The 17,862-nt window shown below is 43.3% G+C and overlaps 1 protein-coding gene across 1 annotated transcript in view; it reads left to right on the top strand.

The window, feature by feature from the left end:
• Nucleotides 1-17,624, top strand: part of LOC309451225 (tubulin polymerization-promoting protein family member 2-like) — an 80,550-nt gene extending 62,926 nt beyond the window's left edge. Inside the window, 6 exon segments of the mRNA XM_082074791.1 lie at nucleotides 13,443-13,529; nucleotides 15,602-15,762; nucleotides 15,765-15,850; nucleotides 16,738-16,914; nucleotides 17,061-17,214; nucleotides 17,372-17,624. Of these exon segments, the coding sequence (XP_081930917.1) occupies nucleotides 15,718-15,762; nucleotides 15,765-15,850; nucleotides 16,738-16,914; nucleotides 17,061-17,214; nucleotides 17,372-17,554 (645 nt within the window). The 5' untranslated portion in view covers nucleotides 13,443-13,529; nucleotides 15,602-15,717 and the 3' untranslated portion in view covers nucleotides 17,555-17,624.
• The last annotated feature ends 238 nt before the right edge of the window (nucleotides 17,625-17,862 follow it).

Raw genomic sequence — 17,862 nt, 5'->3', positions numbered from 1 at the left:
CAGGATGTTGGATATGTGCCCTTATTCTTTTGGAAAGTAGTAGCATTAAGTCATGGGGAAGACAAAGGAAGACACATACTCTTCTGAAAAATAGACTATGACATCCCTATTTTTTCCCCTTTCAATCCAGGGAAAATATTGTGCAATGCAGGTGATGTATGTGTCAAATTTACAGAATCAAAATATGAAAAAACAGTTCTTGCGAAACTCAAACTCAAGATGGGTTGTGTAAGAGAACAGACCTGGACCTGTATGTGATCTGGTTATGAGTGGAAAGTCATATGTGTGCTTCTGTGTTTCTATAAACCAGGAGTTTGTAGAAGATGGTGTCCTGCCCCGTAAAACTTCCATGCTGATAGCAGAATTGGGTGGTGTGAGACAATTTCTGTCAGGAGGCTTTGACAAGCAGAGAACCTAGCTGCATCAGCCTGAATGCGACAGGCAGAATTTTGATCTACAAAATCTGAAGTGATCAGGTTTGTGCACAGACTGCCTCTACTTGGAGTTTCCCATGCCCTGTCTCACCAAAATCTGAAAATTCTGATGCTGAAATTTTGCTTGTTATTGCCTTGCTGACTGAAGTATTTTTGTTTGCTCTGTCACTGCAGATGCCTGAAGAAAAAGCTATTGATCTTTCAGAAGAGGCTTACCTGACTTATTTTCATTTAAGCCATAGGAATAAGTTTATGTTTATGATTTTTTTATTCCCCATAGTTAGAACACCTTGCAGTCTTATCTTTCTCCCATAGTTCAAATCTTGTCAGTAGAATCTCCATAAAAGACGAATGCTGAAGCTTTTTATAAGCACTATTATTGTTTCTTGGATATGTAAAATAATTATTAAATTCTGAAAAGGTTCTGCCTACTAGGCTATCAGACCCATTTCTGTGGAAAAACTTATGCCACACTGAATATTTACTTGTAATAAATGTCCTACATAAATTGCAGTAATGCCATCTTAAACACGTTCTTTTCAATGTGCATTTAACATGATTGTACAGCATAGGTTTTCTTAATTCAATTTATAAAAATCTGGCTGTTCTGTACCTACTAGCAAGTACTTACGTGTTTATAATCATGCTGAGCTGAAGACCTGCTTTCGCCATAATATGTTCATGTATGCATCCAAAAGGAGCTGACATCAGCCCACATGTGCAGGGCTGACTTTCCCTTTAACATGTAACCAGTGGAGAGTATTTCTGTAAACAGAGAAGGAACCCAAGCATGTAGATATCTGGGGACAGTTTCTTAATTCATGGAAATCGTCGCTATCCAGCAGAAGTCAGTTAAGCTGCGACAGCTCATTCCCTGCAGCATATCTGCCCTTTGGCTTCTGCAAATGTGTGTTTGTGTGGGATATATGGGACAAGCTGAACGTGGCCATCGACTCTGACTAATATCCTTCCATGGGACACCACTCTCAAAAACATTACTTTTGCAAACTGTACACTGTATAGGAACAGGTTTCTTTCTGCAATGCAAGACAACATTGCTGCAGCCTGCACTCAGGAGTACTCTGTTTCTTACCAATTATTAAAAGCTCTCAAATTACATCAGTGGTAAAACTACTGCCTTAGCAGGGGTGTCAAACTCATTTTCACCGAGGGCCACATCAGGCTCAGAGTTGCCTTCAAAGGGCCGAATGTAATTTTAGGACTATATAAATGTACAAGTAGTTGAGTTTACACAGTCCTAAAATTACATTTGGCCCTTTGAAGGTAACTGCAAGGTTAATATGGCTCCCAGTGAAAATGAGTTTGGCACCCCTGCATAGAGGAACTATCTGGCCAAACCAGAATACATCTAAAAACTTCAGCATATATTCTTACAGGTAAGAATATGAAATCTGCTCCTGCCTTTCTAGATGTCAAGACTGAAGACTCCAGCAGGTCTCCAGGTCTTGCTGATTCAGACCTCTAACACAGACACTATTAAATACATTCAGGAAAGATTCAGTATTTCTGCCAATCTCTACATTTTTGCAGGGATTTACTGTTACTGGTAGATTTTCTTCAGCAGATCATTTTGCCAGCAGTGTGCATGTGGAAATGAATTTGGACCTAAAAAAAGAAAAATAAAAAAGTCCACAGTCATGAACCAGAACAACTTACAATGAACTTGTAAGGAAAAAGCGTTGGCCATCCCTTCTTCAAAACACAATGTAATTTCTCTAAATTGATTCCTACTAATTTTCTTGTCCCTGGTGGATAGGACATGAAGAAATAGACTCAAAGTAAGGGAAGAAAGACTTAGGCAAGGCATTAAAAGCAGAGATAGTGAAGCCCTGGGAAGAATTGCCTGGAAAAGCTGTGGAATCCCCATTACTAGAGCTTGATGTTTGTCTTATCTTGTCTAAGACAAGCATTTGTAGGGAATGAAAGAAATAGTGATTTTGCCCTAAGAAAAAGAGTGGACTTCAAGGCCTCTTGAAGTCTGGTCCAGATTCCTGCCATCCTCCCCTCTCCTTTCCCTGTGATTCATGTTTCCTTGAGGTTTCTGTCTGCCCTCTCCTATTTTCTTAATTGTGTATTATGGAAGACTCGCATATAATTGTTGGGTATTTGAGTGTAATAAGATGGTTTTCATTTTCTTTGATTTTCCAACTACATTTATGTTGTTACATATCTGAAATAGCATATGACCTTGTTAAACCACACTTCAGTAAACCGTAGTTTGAAACAAAGAATGCAGTTTGGGATTTGGAGTTTGGCAAAGAACAAACCAATCTCATGCTACTGTCCTGCCAAAGAAAGACATGGTACACTTGAGGTGAAGGCCTTCGGGGGCCACTCAGAGGGCAGTGAGCCATCTCCTCAGCCACAAAGTGAACGAATTGGATCATAGGGAGGGTATTAATCATAGGATCATCTGGGTGGTCTTCATCCCTCAGCCTGGATGATTTGCAAACTATGCAAATCCTCACTTGGCAGATGAGCAAGGGAAAAGATGGAAGTGTGCTTCTTTCCATGGTAGGTAAACCACACATTTCACTCTGCTCTTCGATCGTGCTGCTTGAAGCAAAGCTTCTGTTGAGTCATGAAGCCAAAAGGACCGCTATGTTCCCCTGTGATGTCAAAAAGGTAGGTCTTATTCTCCAAAAAAATATTTTGCATGGAGACATTAGTATGCCTTTTCCTGAAGAATTTTACAAAACCTCCAGAGTAGAATCTGAGGGTTATTCTCTCTTCAATGTGTATATGCATACATATTTGGGAATATGCCTGCAAGTAAGTAAGCCTACAGTCCAGAGCTAGGTGTTGTGGCTTGTAGGCAGGTAGTTCTCTGACTTTGCTTTGAATACTTGCCACAGATAAAGCAAGAAACCCCCGGGAGGACTTATGAATCTTGACCACACAATTCCTTCTCGCAGCCTCAAACAGCATTACTTCTGAATACAAAATGTCTGTGTGTTTTATCTCACTGCAGACACAAATATCTTTGCTGCAAGCAGAAGAGCAATTAGACCATGACAAGGTTTTTCTTCTCTCAGCAAAAGCTGAGTGGGTCAGTCTGAAAAAACTTCTACTGCTGGACCGCCCACCCTTGGTGCCTGCAGCACCCATTGATGCTGACAGATACTGGTTGAACAGTACGGGTTCCTGGGTTTAAGATAGCAGATGGCCCTAAATATTGGATTTCATATCACAAAATTTACCTTAAGAATCAGCTACAGAAATAATACCAGAGTTAAAGTGAAGGAAAAATAAAAAAGTTTGGGGCCATCACTGTCTGTATTTATTTCCAGTTGCCATGAACGAATCAGTGCCTGAAATTAGTGGTTGAACGGTTGTATTTGCAGAGAATAAGCATGACTGTGTGTGCACTGGAGGGTATTTTTCTGCTAATACAGACCAGGATTCCCCTATAATTAGAGGTGGCAGATGGTGGGGTACTGCCACAACCATACGTTCATTCTGGCTCTTCACTCCAAAATAGGATTTGGGGAAGCGAGAAGGTGTGCGGGGAGATGTCAGAGCTTCTTGGTTTTTGCACATGGTAATGCTGGGCATGACTGATATCAGTTTGAAGCAAGCTGTTGTGTGTGTTTTGTTTTTTTTTTTATTTTCTGCCCTTAACCAGACATGAAAAGCAGTCCCACGCTGTGGCTTCAGCAACCGGCAGCATGAGGCTAGCTGAGTTGTGTAGACTCCCACAAAGGGTGTCTTGTTTCCGGCAGATGTCCCATATACCAAGCCGTTTGATCCCACCACAAAAATAGTTGCGTAAAGTATTGTGTGTTGGCTCTGGCCTGACAGCGATGGGACTGTTCCGCTTTGCTGGATTGGGTGGAAGCATCCCACCGGGGCTGTGGCTTGTGTCCAGCAAGTCTTCTCCAACCATGGGGCAGCGAGGTGCCTCTCTGTGAGAATGAGAAAGGGAACTGATATGGGGGGCTTTCCCTTCCCTCTTACAGTTGTGCTTTTAAAAATGGACACGTTTTCCTAACGGACTGCTGGCACCTAGCTTTGCTGCCAGGAGGGATGGGAGGGGAAATGCAGCAGAGCTGAAGGCTTTTGACACATTTCAGGAGTGTTGCTGTGCCTTCAGGAACACAAGGACCTACAGCTGAACCCTAAGCTGATGTCAAATGGCAGAGATGGGTGACTGCACTGCTGGGAAGCTGATTTACACATGTTGGGGATTTGGCCCCAAAGAAGCAGCATGAAGAAAGCAGAGTGTTTTGTGTTGCACAACAAGAGATGGTGAGGAGCCCGCATACTCAGGAGCATCGTTATGGTTGAGACTGCTGTTGGTCTTCTTAAAGCTGCTTTTTCTTTCTAGTATTGTGTGTTTCCCACCTGTGGCCTTTCCCAGGCTTGCTGGAAGCAGAGCTTTGCTGTTGCAGAATTCGAAGCTGGTAACCGCTCCTGACTGCTGCATACATATATTTTTCAGAAAATTGTACCATAAAAATCATGCCACAAATTAACCCAGTTCTACAAACTAGTTCCATGTGGATTGGTCAGTGGAATCATGCAAGAACACTGCTTTTGAAAACAAAATGTTCTTAGCTGGAAAAGGCCTTCTGTTTTGTTCTGTGGGTTTCAGACCTGGCAATAACTGACTTTGCCCTGCCTTGTCCTTCCTCCTGGTTTTATGGGATGTGTACAGTCAATCTGACCTGTGAAAGTGGGCTGGGCACCACACCCATGGAAGCAATAACCTGCTGCTGTCATCAGCAAAGCAATGGCTCTGCAGCCCAGCAGTCTCAGTACTTCCCCTGGGCTGCTGCACATGACAAAGCCTGTGCTGCCTGGCTTGCAGACAGCGTGAACCAAGTTAATCCCCTCGGGAAGTTCAAACCTGCTGCAGCCACACGTGCTGCCCCACATCTCTGCTGCCATCGGCTTACGCTGTTTGATTAATGCAGAGTGTGCAAAACAGGTGTCGGCTCTTCTGACGCAGGCTGGAAAATGTCGCTGTTGCTTAAGTCAAATGCAAGTTATTTTACAAGCTGTAAGACAGTGGAAAATGAGCACTTGAACTTTCCTGCTTTTCATGGCCTGTCCTTTCTCAGTTTCTGGTGTCCACGGTAATTCTCTTCAGTGTAGTTGCAAGTGTGAGCTGCTCTGGCTCCCATGTGCAGCAGCACATGGCTTTTACAGCCTTCCCAATGCAAAAGTAGCAGTATTTTGTGGTGTGCTGGCAGTATGTTTGTTTATCTGTTTTAGAAGAACCTCTAACCACAACAGATTTTTCCATTTTCTAAGAGAAGCACTGTAGGCCAAGAGTGGAAGAATGAGAACTGGGAGAAAATATACTAAGGTTAATGACTCCCTAGGTCTGTAGAGCAGGAAAGCCAAATTGATTGTCAGTATGAAAATAACTATATAGGATCAGAAGAAAAGTTCATCCACTCACATGTGCTGTCCCTGGCGTGTGCTTAGACCAGAATAAGCACATCCTCCTAGAGCCTCCTGTGGTATAGAACATACTGGCTGCCAGTCAGGCTCAGAGGCTTGCTATGCTGGATGCTGTTGCCTCTCAGTCTTCAGTGGCCTTTTTAAGGACTTTCCCTCACTGGCTTTTCCTAAATGCTTTTTGAACCTCTTCATATTTCTGTTACATGAAGCATCTCATGGTAGTGAGTTTTACCAATTCACATTATGAGGACAGAATGAGGGCTTCTCATTTTTCAGCCTGCTGCAGGAGCATGGAAGCACAGAAAGCACAGGAAAACAGCAGCCCCACTGGCTTCTGTCAGCACCCAGCTGCAATGGAAAAATCACAGATGCCAGGTGGAGTGGGATTTGTCTGTGCCATGGAGCACCAACATCTAGGAGTAAGCAAATGTTCCTACTAACCTCCATACGGGTTAGAGGGGTACAGAGGGCTGGTGCCAGGTCCTGGTCTAAGCTAGCTGAGTCCTTAACTGCTAGGATAACAATGCTATTGATCAGTTTTATTGCAGCACTACCTAAAGGTCTTCACTTGAATCTGATCGGCATTTTCAAGATGCTGTAAACATACAGCTAAAAGACAGATCAGCTCCCAAGAGTTTTAGCCACTGAAACATTGAGTAAGCAGGAGCAGGTCAATTTAAGTGGGTGCCCAAGGCTGTAGATAGCCACTAACTTTCTTTTGCCACCTCTAGATTTGCTAGATGCCTGAGTTGGTGCTAGACGGTGCAGATTTTAGGAACACCAGTCAAGCCATAACCAGAAGAATGAGAAAGCCTTATTGGTTTCTTGGCTTCTTACGATGCTCTTTAGGGAGCACCCTCTGTCCCAGGACAGAGCACAATACTGCATCTGACACATCCACCAAATTCATCTCTGCACCTATTATATGCCTGCAAAGGTGTTAGTTTAGTGAAAACTGAAACTCTATTCCTGTCATCACCAGCCACTCAGAAAAGCAACAGAAATGTGTATCTGCATGTTAGCCAACACAATGCTTCCCTCCGGAGGAGTTGAAAGGAGAGTGTGCCCAGCTCCCTGTCTTTGCTTTTTGCCTGCACCAAGATGTTTGAAGTCTGAACCATTGCCTGACAGTGAAGAAAAGTCAAATTCTTTATCTGCCAGCTGCAGTGTGTTTTAAAATAGGTTGTCAGTTTCCTTAGTAGTGATAAAAGCATAACCCTATTTTATTATTTTCATTGATAGATCAGAGAACAAACAAGTCTGTAGCTTTAAAATCTGGTGTCCTACACCATCCCTTCATCTGCTCAACAACTGCACAACAACTTTATTTACTAAACAGGATGTAGAAAAACCAAGCAATCAAGCAGGAAGCTCTGAAACATAATGTAAATCCGCTTGTGTTGTGTAAGTCTGGTTGTGCTCAATACTCTTAGCTGGGGTATATTGTATAAGTGATTTCTTTGTTTTTATGGAAGGCAAGGTAGAAGAGAAGGTAGAAGTATAGTGCAAGGGAAGTGTAATACTAAGACTGCAGTTTGTTTAATTTGCTATTGTATTGCTTCATATCTCAGCAAATAAGATCAAGTACATGTTTTTAAATGTTAGTTAAGCCATGGCCTTTGTGGATTAATATTGAAGAATACTGCTGTTTGATAAAATAAGGCCCAAAAATAATGCTGATAGTTAGTTATTAATATTCTTTATTCTTCTGCTTGGAACTCACTTTTAAAAGGTTGAAATAGCATTGTCTGGTTGAAACAGGCCTGTGTAGCCGGTTGGAAAAGGACAGAAGTCTTGAGCTATCATACGAAAATGATGGATCAACATTAGCTATGGTACAAATGAGAATATCTTAAGAAGCTTGTTGAATTTCTTCATAAAGGTGCTACATGGTAAGTGCTGAGGAAGTCTGCTCGTCCTGTTTGTATTTGATGCATGCCAGCATGCATACCAGGGAGATAATATAATGTCTAATGTAGAATAGAAAAGCAGTCTTCAGGAGCAAAATTAGTTCCTAATATAGCTTCAGTGGAATCAGTAGATGTTACACTGGTAATGAATATGACTCATATTATCATGTAGAAATTATACATATATGAATATGACTTTTTCAATATATATGAAAATGACCTTTTAAATGTGTTAGTAATCACTTTTAATAATACAATTATTAAATACCACATTTCCTAATGAGTTAGCTAGAGTGTTGTAAAAGCATTTATCTAAGAATTTTTTTTGTCTTGAGAGAAGTTCAGTGAAGTGGCAAGCCTGCTGAGTAATCCCACATTTTCATGCAATACTGTGGGCCATAGTCCGCTCTCACTTATGCCAAGAAACCACAATGTAATAGAAAATCAGGACTTCTGGCCAGGGGGGACACATATTTGTCATAGATTAATTTATTTGAGAGGGGATGGTTATTCTGCCAATACTCCTATAACAAAGAATAGCTTCAAAACTCAGCTGTCGTGTTGCTAAAATTGAGTTTTGTACTATGATCAGAATATCTTGACAAAGCTTAGCATTTGGTTTTACTCTGTTGTTGATGTCTTCAAAAGGCTTTTTTTTCATTTGGTTGGTTTTGGTTTTTTTTGTTGTTGTTATTGACTGAGATGATTCTTAAAATAAACTGTGCCAGTTGTGGGAAAAAAATATTACTCACAAATTTTCATGAAAATAAGCAGACATTGTGTAAGACTGCTCAATCTAAAGCAACAAGCTTCTTCATAGAGGTCAAGATCATGAGGTGCATCTAGACCATCAGAAGTTTTCACACTGATTTTCCTGTCTAAAGAGAAGAACAAAGGAATGTGAAGAGTAATAATCAAGAGATAGGGCTGTGCCAGAGCCCTTGAGTGGGATTGGGGGGAGCAAAAATTCTTCAGCTCTCTGGCTTAAATCAGCTCAGCCAACACTGTGATCCAAAGGGCAGCCAAGGAGAGAAGAGAACTGTGGCTGAAACTTGCTAAGACAACTGGCTCAACCTTCAGTTTAGTACCTTTTTCAGTCCATGTCCTCCTACATGCAACTTGAGGATGAAGCTGAAGTCAAACTACAGGATTGTATTTGTATAATTAAGGAACTGTAGAAAGCTCTGAAGGGCAGTGGTGACACAGGTTATATTCCCCATATGTCCGTGTTAATTACCAAGAAAAAAATGAAAAAAAAGTTAAATTACTCAGGATTTGAAGGGAGATTAGTAAAAATCGGTTATTGTTTCATTTCTTCCTCAGCCTGCTCTAAAGACATGAAGACCTGTATCTAGTGGAATGCCTCAAGGGTCAGTACTGGGACCAGTACTATTCAATATATTCATCAACCACTTGGATGGGGGAATAGAGTGCTGCACTGTCAAAAAGTTTGCTGATGACACTAAGCTGGGAAGAGTGGCTGACACGCCAGAAGGCTGTGCTGCCATCCAGCATGACCTGGACAGGCTGGAGAACTAGGTGAGAAAAAATTAATGGAATATATAACAAGGGCAAATGCAGAGTCTTGTATCTGGGCAGGAACAACCCCAGGTTCCAGCATAAGTTGGGGAATGAACTGTTAGAGAGCAGTGTACGGGAAAGGGACCTGGGTGTCCTGATGGACAGCAGGATGACCATGAGCCAGCACTGTGGCCTTGTGGCCAAGAAGGCCAATGGCATCCTGGGGTGTATTAGAAGGGGAGTTAGTAGGTCAAGAGAGGTTCTCCTTCCCCTCTACTCTGCCCTGGTGAGACCACACGTGGAATATTGTATCCAGTTCTGGGCCCCTCAGTTCAAGAAGGACAGGGAACTGCTGGAGAGAGTCCAGTGTAGGGCAACAAAGATGATTAAGGGAGTGGAGCATCTCCCTTATGAGAAAAGGCTGAGGGAGCTGGGTCTCTTTAGCTTGGAGAAGAGCAGACTGAGCGGTGACCTCATTAATGTTTATAAATATGTAAAGGGTGAGTGTCACAAGGATGGAGCCAGGCTCTTCTCAGTGACAAGCAATGATAAGACAAGGGGCAATGGGTATAAACTGGAACACATGAGGTTCTATTTAAATTTGAGAAGAAACTTCTTCACAGTGAGGGTGCCAGAGCACTGGAACAGGCTGCCCAGGGATGTTGTAGAGTCTCTTTCTCTGGAGACATTCAAAACCTGCCTGGACACATTCCTGTGTAACCTCATCTAGGTGTTCCTGCTCTGGTGGGGTGATTGAACCAGATGATCTTTCAAGGTCCCTTCCAATCCCTAACATTCTGTGATTCTGCAAAGACAGCAAAGTGCCTGTGGGGTTTCTCTTAAGGAGGTAACAATGGATGCGATGTGTGAAAGATATGCAGTCTGATGCTGTGTCGAGCTCACTGTAATCACCCTTCCTCCCTACATGGATGCTCCATGCCACCCAGCTTTTGGGCTCAGTTTACCTCCTCCTCAGCCTTGTTGTGGCCAAAGTGGCCACAGGAGCTGCCAGGCATCACATTTGGGCAGTTGAGGGAGGTGAGTGTCAACAGCCACAGTGGCAACCTGCCCAGGCTATGTGTGCAGCAGGTGTTTGGCCAGGTGGTTCCTGGGCATCGGTGCTGCGTGCTTTGGTGCCTCTCCTCCATCATACACCCTGTCACTGCTGGGGGACACCTCAGCTCCTCCTGCATCATCGAGGCCAGCCACACAGAGCGCCTGGCTCTGGCAGGACCACACATCTCCCGCTGCAATGACTCCAAACATCACCCACTGTAGACATGTTCCCATGAGAACCGTCCCAGGGAGGTCACCATAAAGTACATGTTTCCTGGACAGATGCAGATTCAAACTGACTACAGGTCAATGAAGAAATCATCAACTCTTCCTGTGCTTGGTCTCTTAAATGAGAGGCAGGTAATTTCCATGGACAGAGGGGGAATCTGGGTTTTTTTTTGTAATACTCCGTTTTTACTAGAGGGATGTGCTCAGTAAGGTCAGTGATTCAGCACAGGGGTAAGGGTGGATAATTTCTTCATTTATTGCTGTGGGCCCACTGTGGGGTCTGTTGCTCACCAGAGGCCCCAGGATAATACAGAAACATAATTTTCTACATGTTGGTTTTCAAGTAAAGGACAAGGCTCTTGAACTCATGTGGGTTAGACTGAGGCATACAGGTCACTTCAGTGCAGATTTATTAAATTTGTCCTAACTTACTCCTTTGAACAACAGTTGGATCTACACATCCACAAAAGGTTTCCTGATTGCGTATGTGTGTGTGCGTGCCTGACACTCATTAACAGGAGATGCACTGAAGAACTGAAGATAATGAAACGAAATCCCACTAAATATTTTTACACAGAACAGCTGCATGCCTGGTCTCTTTAGCCTTATGCTAATTTCTGACAAGTAGCTTCAAATTTCTCAGTGCAAGATTCTTGTTCCTTCAGTTATTCTGTAAAACTACTCTTTTAAGCCCAGGCACCAACACGTTGCTCTCTTTTCCCCATACATCTGCATCAGACAGATTATATTCGTTCAGCAAGACAGCTGAAGTCACAGCCTTTCAAACTTTTGCTATGCATTCCATTCTCCTACTTGACTCTCATTTTAAATAAAACTTCGTTCTTCATCTACTTGGATACCAGGAAAAGGACAATTTGGCTGCAAAAGGACATGCTCTGGGATCAAACAGGAGGGTCTGTGGAATGGGTACAGCTCAACATCTGAGTTTTTATTCACCTTCATCCTCCATCGTTTGAGATTTTCTGGGCCTAGCGGTAATCCAAGCAGCTCTTTTTGACAGATTTAGAGTGTTTCATACAGTAATTGGAATCTCACTGCTTTAATGTCTTCATTCAAACAGTTTCTCTGATCATGGCACTGAAAAGGAAGTCTTATGCTACACATAGCTTTATGTGAAAAAAGGAGGTTTGTGTGATTATGGTAATAGTTCATAAAATTTCACAGACAAAGAATAATTTAGAATTCATTTATTCATAACAGCAGAAGCTAATATTCTTTTTGCCTACAAAAGAGTTTCAGACATTAATCTTTTCTCCTAGATGTCTGCTATTCTGCATAGCTAGTTTGGATTGTTTCAGCATTACAGATGCTGTAACTTTTTTTTTCCTTTTTAGTCTCTTAAAAATACTGTTTTACATTAAATAAATAATGCTGATTCCATGAAGATGGTATCAAAGTTGTCTTCCAACTTTCCTGCAGATTTATGTAAGTATTTGAACAGAACACTGAATTCTGGTCTCTGTTTTGCAGCTAAGCATTTTACTGATACAGAATAAATCACTTCCCTACAACTGAAGATACACGTTTTAAGCAATTTAGCATATCCTTTTATAATTTGAGAATTTCTTGTTAATGGTGCATTTGCTTTGGGAACAGGGGAAGAGTGTATGTGCATGACTGTTTACATATGTTATTTGTATTATTTCAGTAGAATACTGCTTTTTTTAAAAAAAAAAAATAATTATTTTTTATTTCTGATGACAGCCTTCTGTTTCAGTGTCTGTCTTATCTTGGATGCTTCAAACCTCCCTAAATGTAGTTTTAAACTGAGCTCATAAAAGGCTGGCAACAGTTTCAAATACTTAACTAGTTACTTGGGACCAAATTGTGTACTCCCTTGGCCTGACTTTGTCAAAAGCCTTGCAGCTGACAGCAGAGAAAATTTGGCATGTAGCCATGAGAGAACTCAAGAATGAAGACCATAGGCACCGTGATTCAGATTAATCTCCGTATTAACTTCACTGAAGCAATATGTCTGGAACATATTAAAACGATTTTGCTGTGTGATCTGTCAGTTACATGTTATCGTTCTAGAGAGTGTTTCTTTAAGGCCCTGTCCTCCAGGTTAAATTAATTTAGCGATGGCTAACTGACAGATCACAGGAGCTGCTTTATCTTAGGCGTGTCTGTGGGGGGTATTTGGAACTCTTGGTGTCAGCCTCAATGCCTTTTTGTGTTTTTATTGGGAAGCTGAAAATACAGGAAAAAATGCTGTTAACAAAATTTGCAGATGACAACAGGAAGAAAGATCTCCTAGAGAAATACTAGCATAGAGAATGAAGGAAATTTCAGAAGAACAACAATCTGACCATTTACCTTTTTCTTAATAAGGCTTGTTGGCTAATAAGAACTCCTGACCATATATGCCTCTCTCCCTGTGTTTTTGTGTATGGCTTTTTTTTTTTTTTTCTGCTCAAGAACTGGAATACAAGTGTGGAAATAACATAGTTCTTTCTTCTTATTATTGTTTGTTTGTTTGGTTTTGGGTTTGTTTGTTTGTTTGGGGGTTTTTGTTTGTTTTTGCTTTTGTTGTTGTTGTTGTTTTTGTTAAATACTGGTGACCTCTGGTGAGCTTCTTGCATCCTCATTCTACCTGTGAGCTGCACAGCTCGAGATAGGGATTTTTTTCTTTGGGTTGGACATGGGTTGGATGAAATCACTCATTGGGACCATACAGATCCACAGGTGTGTGCTCCACCTTCCCTGAAAATCTTTGCAGTTTTGGAAACTTGTCTGGTTTCAGCTGTTTTTGTTTATGGCTTTGTTGAGCTTATGACTGGGGAGCATTGCTCTAACAGCTTTGAGGGAAATGACCTTTTGGTTTATTCCTTGTCACACGCAGACTGTGAGGAGCAGAGACAATAAGCTGTTGGCATCACAGAGCAGATCTGAAGTGCTTTTGAACTGCAGGCCAAAAAAAATCCAAGAGGTGAGCTCCTGACCTTAAAGTTTATGGGCACTTGGCTACTCACTCTAAGAGTATTGCCTTCTTCCTGAGTTCTTCAGCTCTATCTAATCACCTAAAGCTGTGTATATGTATATATTTTCAATTAAAAAAAAAAAAAGCCATATGCTGTAACTAAAAGGGGATAAAAATGTTCAGTTCCCAAAATACGCTGTGCCACAGAAAAGAGAAATATTTCCAGAATATAAGAAAAATCCCCATCAACAACATGCACATCTGCCCAGCGTATCATCATTCCTGTGATGACATCTAGTGCCTTATTTCTTCCCTGCTTTCCTTGTGCAGGCAGGGAGAGTGTCATTCCTGCAGGGGCATCGCCAAAACAGGCTGCCTGCAACAAGGAAAAAGGAAACAATTAATTGGGATGATCACCACTTCTCTAAAAGGCAGAAACAGTGCTGCTACCAGGCACTTGTCTGAGGTCTGCATTGGCATCCTTAGTTTCTGCTGATACTGAAAAGTCAGCAAAAAGACTCTTTAGCACTGTTTTGAAAGTGTTAAAAAGCAGGAACTTCTATTACAGTGTGCCAGACACTCAGAGGATCATTCGTCTAATCAAGCATGTGCATGACTCACACTTCTTGGTATTTATTACACATACCAATTGCATATTCATTTATTTCTATCACTTAGTTCATGCATTAAGCATAAATTATTTACATAATCCCACCCTTTGCCAGAAAGTCCATCTTTGGTATTTGAGGGTCTTCATTGTGGGCATCTAGTGGTCTTTGTAGCCTGCTGCCATCCCAGTGTCAGCTTCTTGACCTAATTTCTTGAGTATGTGTGGTGTTGTTTTGTGCTACTACACAGCAAAAGTCACATAGCTCTTTCTTCGTCTAATGGAACATTCTGATTTCCTGGCTTGCTAACCAAGGCAATCCTGCTTTGCCTCATGTCCAGTCTCTCTATATAGCCACTGTATTAAGTTCCTGTTTTACATTAGGCCTAGTCTTGCTACATTGTGCCTAGGGGTTTCTGAAAGAACTTTTGTTCCTCTTATTCTCTGGCTCATCAACAGCAAGTGGCACTGCAGAACTGGTGTACGGCATAGCTGTGTCAGGCCTGTGACACTGTTGTCACCCTGGCAGGGTGGGATGTGAGGCCACATTCTCCAGCAGCAGGTGGCACCAGGTGCTTTTCTGCCATTTTGTCCTTGCCTGGACCAACCTCCACATGGAAGTCTCCCAAGGCTGACAGCTGCCCAGTGTCCTTTGCACAAGACTGGCCAAGGGGCGAACGGGTTTCTCTGAATGGAAATGTAATTGATGAAAAACTATGGTCAGCCCAACAGAAAGACTAAGGGCCATGCAGCAGTGCCGGAGCATTAAGCATGCAGCAGTATCTGCAAGGTTTTCCTCCTGCAAGCTTGGCCAAGCTCACCACGCTGCTGTGGGCTTGCTGTGACCAACAGAATGACTGGAAAGCCTATGCCTATTAATTAGTGGTGAGAGCAAAGTACTTCTGAAAGAAGACAAATTTATGCATAGGTCCATGTTGCTAAGCACAGCTTAAGGAAACTGAATAAGTCAAGCAATGAAGACACACAAATTCAGTCTTACATGGACCACAAAGATGAAATGCCTTTTTAACAGTGCACTATCACAGTGCCCCTACAAACACGGTACAGCTGCCAGGGTGCAAGCTGAGCCTTATTGCTTGCTTGCACATCAGTTTCCAGCTTATTAGCTTATGAGTGGAAAACTGTGTTTCTCAAAGTTTTTTCACAGGTGACGTTTGTTGTGACTCTCTGCATTCCCACCCCACCCTGCCACTTGGAGTTATTGGTGACCCCCAAAGGTGTGTGAGCACATCCCCTAGCCAGGTCACCAGCATGCTGGCAGCAGATCAGCACCTCGAGGACTGGAGGAGCAAGGACTGGCTGCGTTTACTGGTTACAGGCATAAACACCCCTTGCCTTTGGAGCACATGTCCCAGTATGGATGACATTTCCAGTGTGAAGCCTGTGTTAGCTGAAGAGTGTGAGGTGCGGGTTTTTTTTATATTTTTCTTTTTTTTTTTTTTTTTTCTCACAGTGGGCTGAAGGTCCAATAACCCCCTCCCCCAAAATGGTTTGGACCACCACGTCTCTTCTTCACCTCTCCCTCCCCCCTCCGCCCCACCAAACCTTGTGGTGGACATTCCAAACCCTATGACGTGCATGGGCGCTGAGGTCACAATTGGCCAGCGAGGCGCTAGGCACTAGCAGGTTCTCCAAGTGCTCAGTCCCTCCAGGACAGTGGGCAAGGTGCCATCACTATCACAGTCTCTGCCAGCTCACACAGGTAAGCTGGATCCATACTTCTTGGGGAAGAGGGAAAGGTACTGGGTGGTTCCTGGCAATGCCCCCACTGCCCTGTTCATGCTTGCAGCACACAGCCTCCCTGGTACAAGCTCTAGAGAGGTGCAGGCTCACACAGGCTTTATGCTAAATGGCAAATAAGCTTGAGACCCAGAGCCCCTGGGTGAAGAGCAAGGCTACAGGAGAGGCTGAGTGTTTCAAAAGGGTTCAAATGTGTCTCACATGCAGTAGAAATCGGCTGCTCAATTCATGGTGGACTAATTTACAATCCAAATGATGGGGTTTATGTTCTTAGAGATCCCTGTTACCTGGTTTCAGTGGACTAAGTTGATCAGTCGTGGAAAATGTACAGGTATTGGGAGGAGGACAGCCTACTACAGGGAGCAATTCAGCGGATGAAGTATGATGGAGGAAGATGGGGGCAACTCCTTGGTGACTTCTTGCAAGAAGGTCTGGGAGATTTTGGCACTTATCTGGTGCCTGGAAGACAAATTCGTACTCTTTATCATCAAATGACAGGCAAAGCATAAACCAGCTTACAAGAGCAGGCATTTGTTATTGAGACAGTCTAACTGAAACTTGTATTTCAAAAAGGTTCAGAAGGTTGATCCTTCACATGCAGCAGTCATTAATTCACCCCTGAGCTACACCTCCAGCCCCCCTTTGCCTTGTTTCAGATCCCAGCCTGTCCCTGCCCCGATCCCAGGCACTGTGTGTTACTACCTGTGCAGTTGCCATGGCAGTGGTGGAGAGATACCTGTGGGTGGTGCCCCTTGATTTACTGGAGACAAGGTGTGTGGGACATGAGTGTGTCACCAACAGCTGCAGATGGTCATCAGCTCCTTCCCTGACAACTTCTTTTCTCCACAGCAGCAAGATGGCAGCGGTAGAAGAAGCTTTCCGTAAATTTGCGGTGTATGGTAACACAGCTGCCAGTGGCAATGACATGACAGGCAAAAACTTCTCCAAGATGTGCAAAGAGTGTGGGGTGATGGATGGAAAAGCTGTGACCAGCACTGATGTTGACATTGTATTCAACAAAGTCAAGTGAGTGTTGCAGGGAGGCAGAATGGACAGCACAGCTGAGTGGGAAGAGGGAATGGCAAGAGGCAGGCAGGCTCTCATGCAAGGGGCAGCCCTGGGGCTTTCCTGTATCATGAAGTAACTTTCTTGTTGGTCTCCCCTTGCCATAGGACCAAAGGTGCCCGCACCATCACCTTTGCTGAGTTCCAGGAGGCCATGAAGGAGCTCTGCAGCAAGCGCTTCAAGAACAAATCACCAGAGGAAGCACTGCAGGCTGTCTATGGCCTCATTGAGGGGAAGGAGCCAGGCAGCTCAGGCACCACAGTGAGTATGAGTTCCCTTACCCGATGTGCACCTTGAACTGCCAAAAGGCCATTTGTCCCTGCTGTAGGGATGTATGCTGTCCTCACATGTAGGGAAGAGCTTGTTTGTGAGCCATTTCCTAACACTAGCTGACTCTTGCTGACCTCCTTTCTTGCAGAAAGCCTGCAAGTCTGATGCAGTCGAGAGGCTGACAGACACCAGCAAATACACTGGCAGCCACAAAGAGCGTTTTGATGAGAGTGGCAAAGGGAAGGGACTTGCCGGCCGCCATGATCTGACAGACAACAGTGGCTATGTTGCAGCCTACAAGGGAGCTGGCACCTATGACCAGACGCACTAGGATGGAAACTGCTTAAGGAACCAAGGACTTGCCCCCTATACATGGGAGGAGAGGCAAATAAACATCTCATGCAAGCAGCCTTCTGTGTCTGTTTACCCAAAATGCGACAAGGTGGGAATGCATGGGGAGGGCGCCAGAGGGCTCTGAAGAGTGATGCAGGTTCCCCATCTGACCACGCCGTGATTGCTGTGTGGTGGGGCTAAATCCATGCAGGAGCTAGCCTTTTGAAGGGAATTCTATGGGCCAGTTAGTCCTCTGCCATCACATGGTTTGCATTTCCAATCAAGTGAACAGCAAGTTCGTCTCTG

The sequence above is a fragment of the Streptopelia decaocto genome (assembly GCF_964273445.1).
Source record: "Streptopelia decaocto genome assembly, chromosome: Z".
In the NCBI taxonomy this organism is placed as follows: domain Eukaryota; kingdom Metazoa; phylum Chordata; class Aves; order Columbiformes; family Columbidae; genus Streptopelia; species Streptopelia decaocto.
The sequence above is the reverse complement of the archived record's forward strand: the minus strand, read 5'-3'. Positions and strand labels throughout refer to the sequence as shown.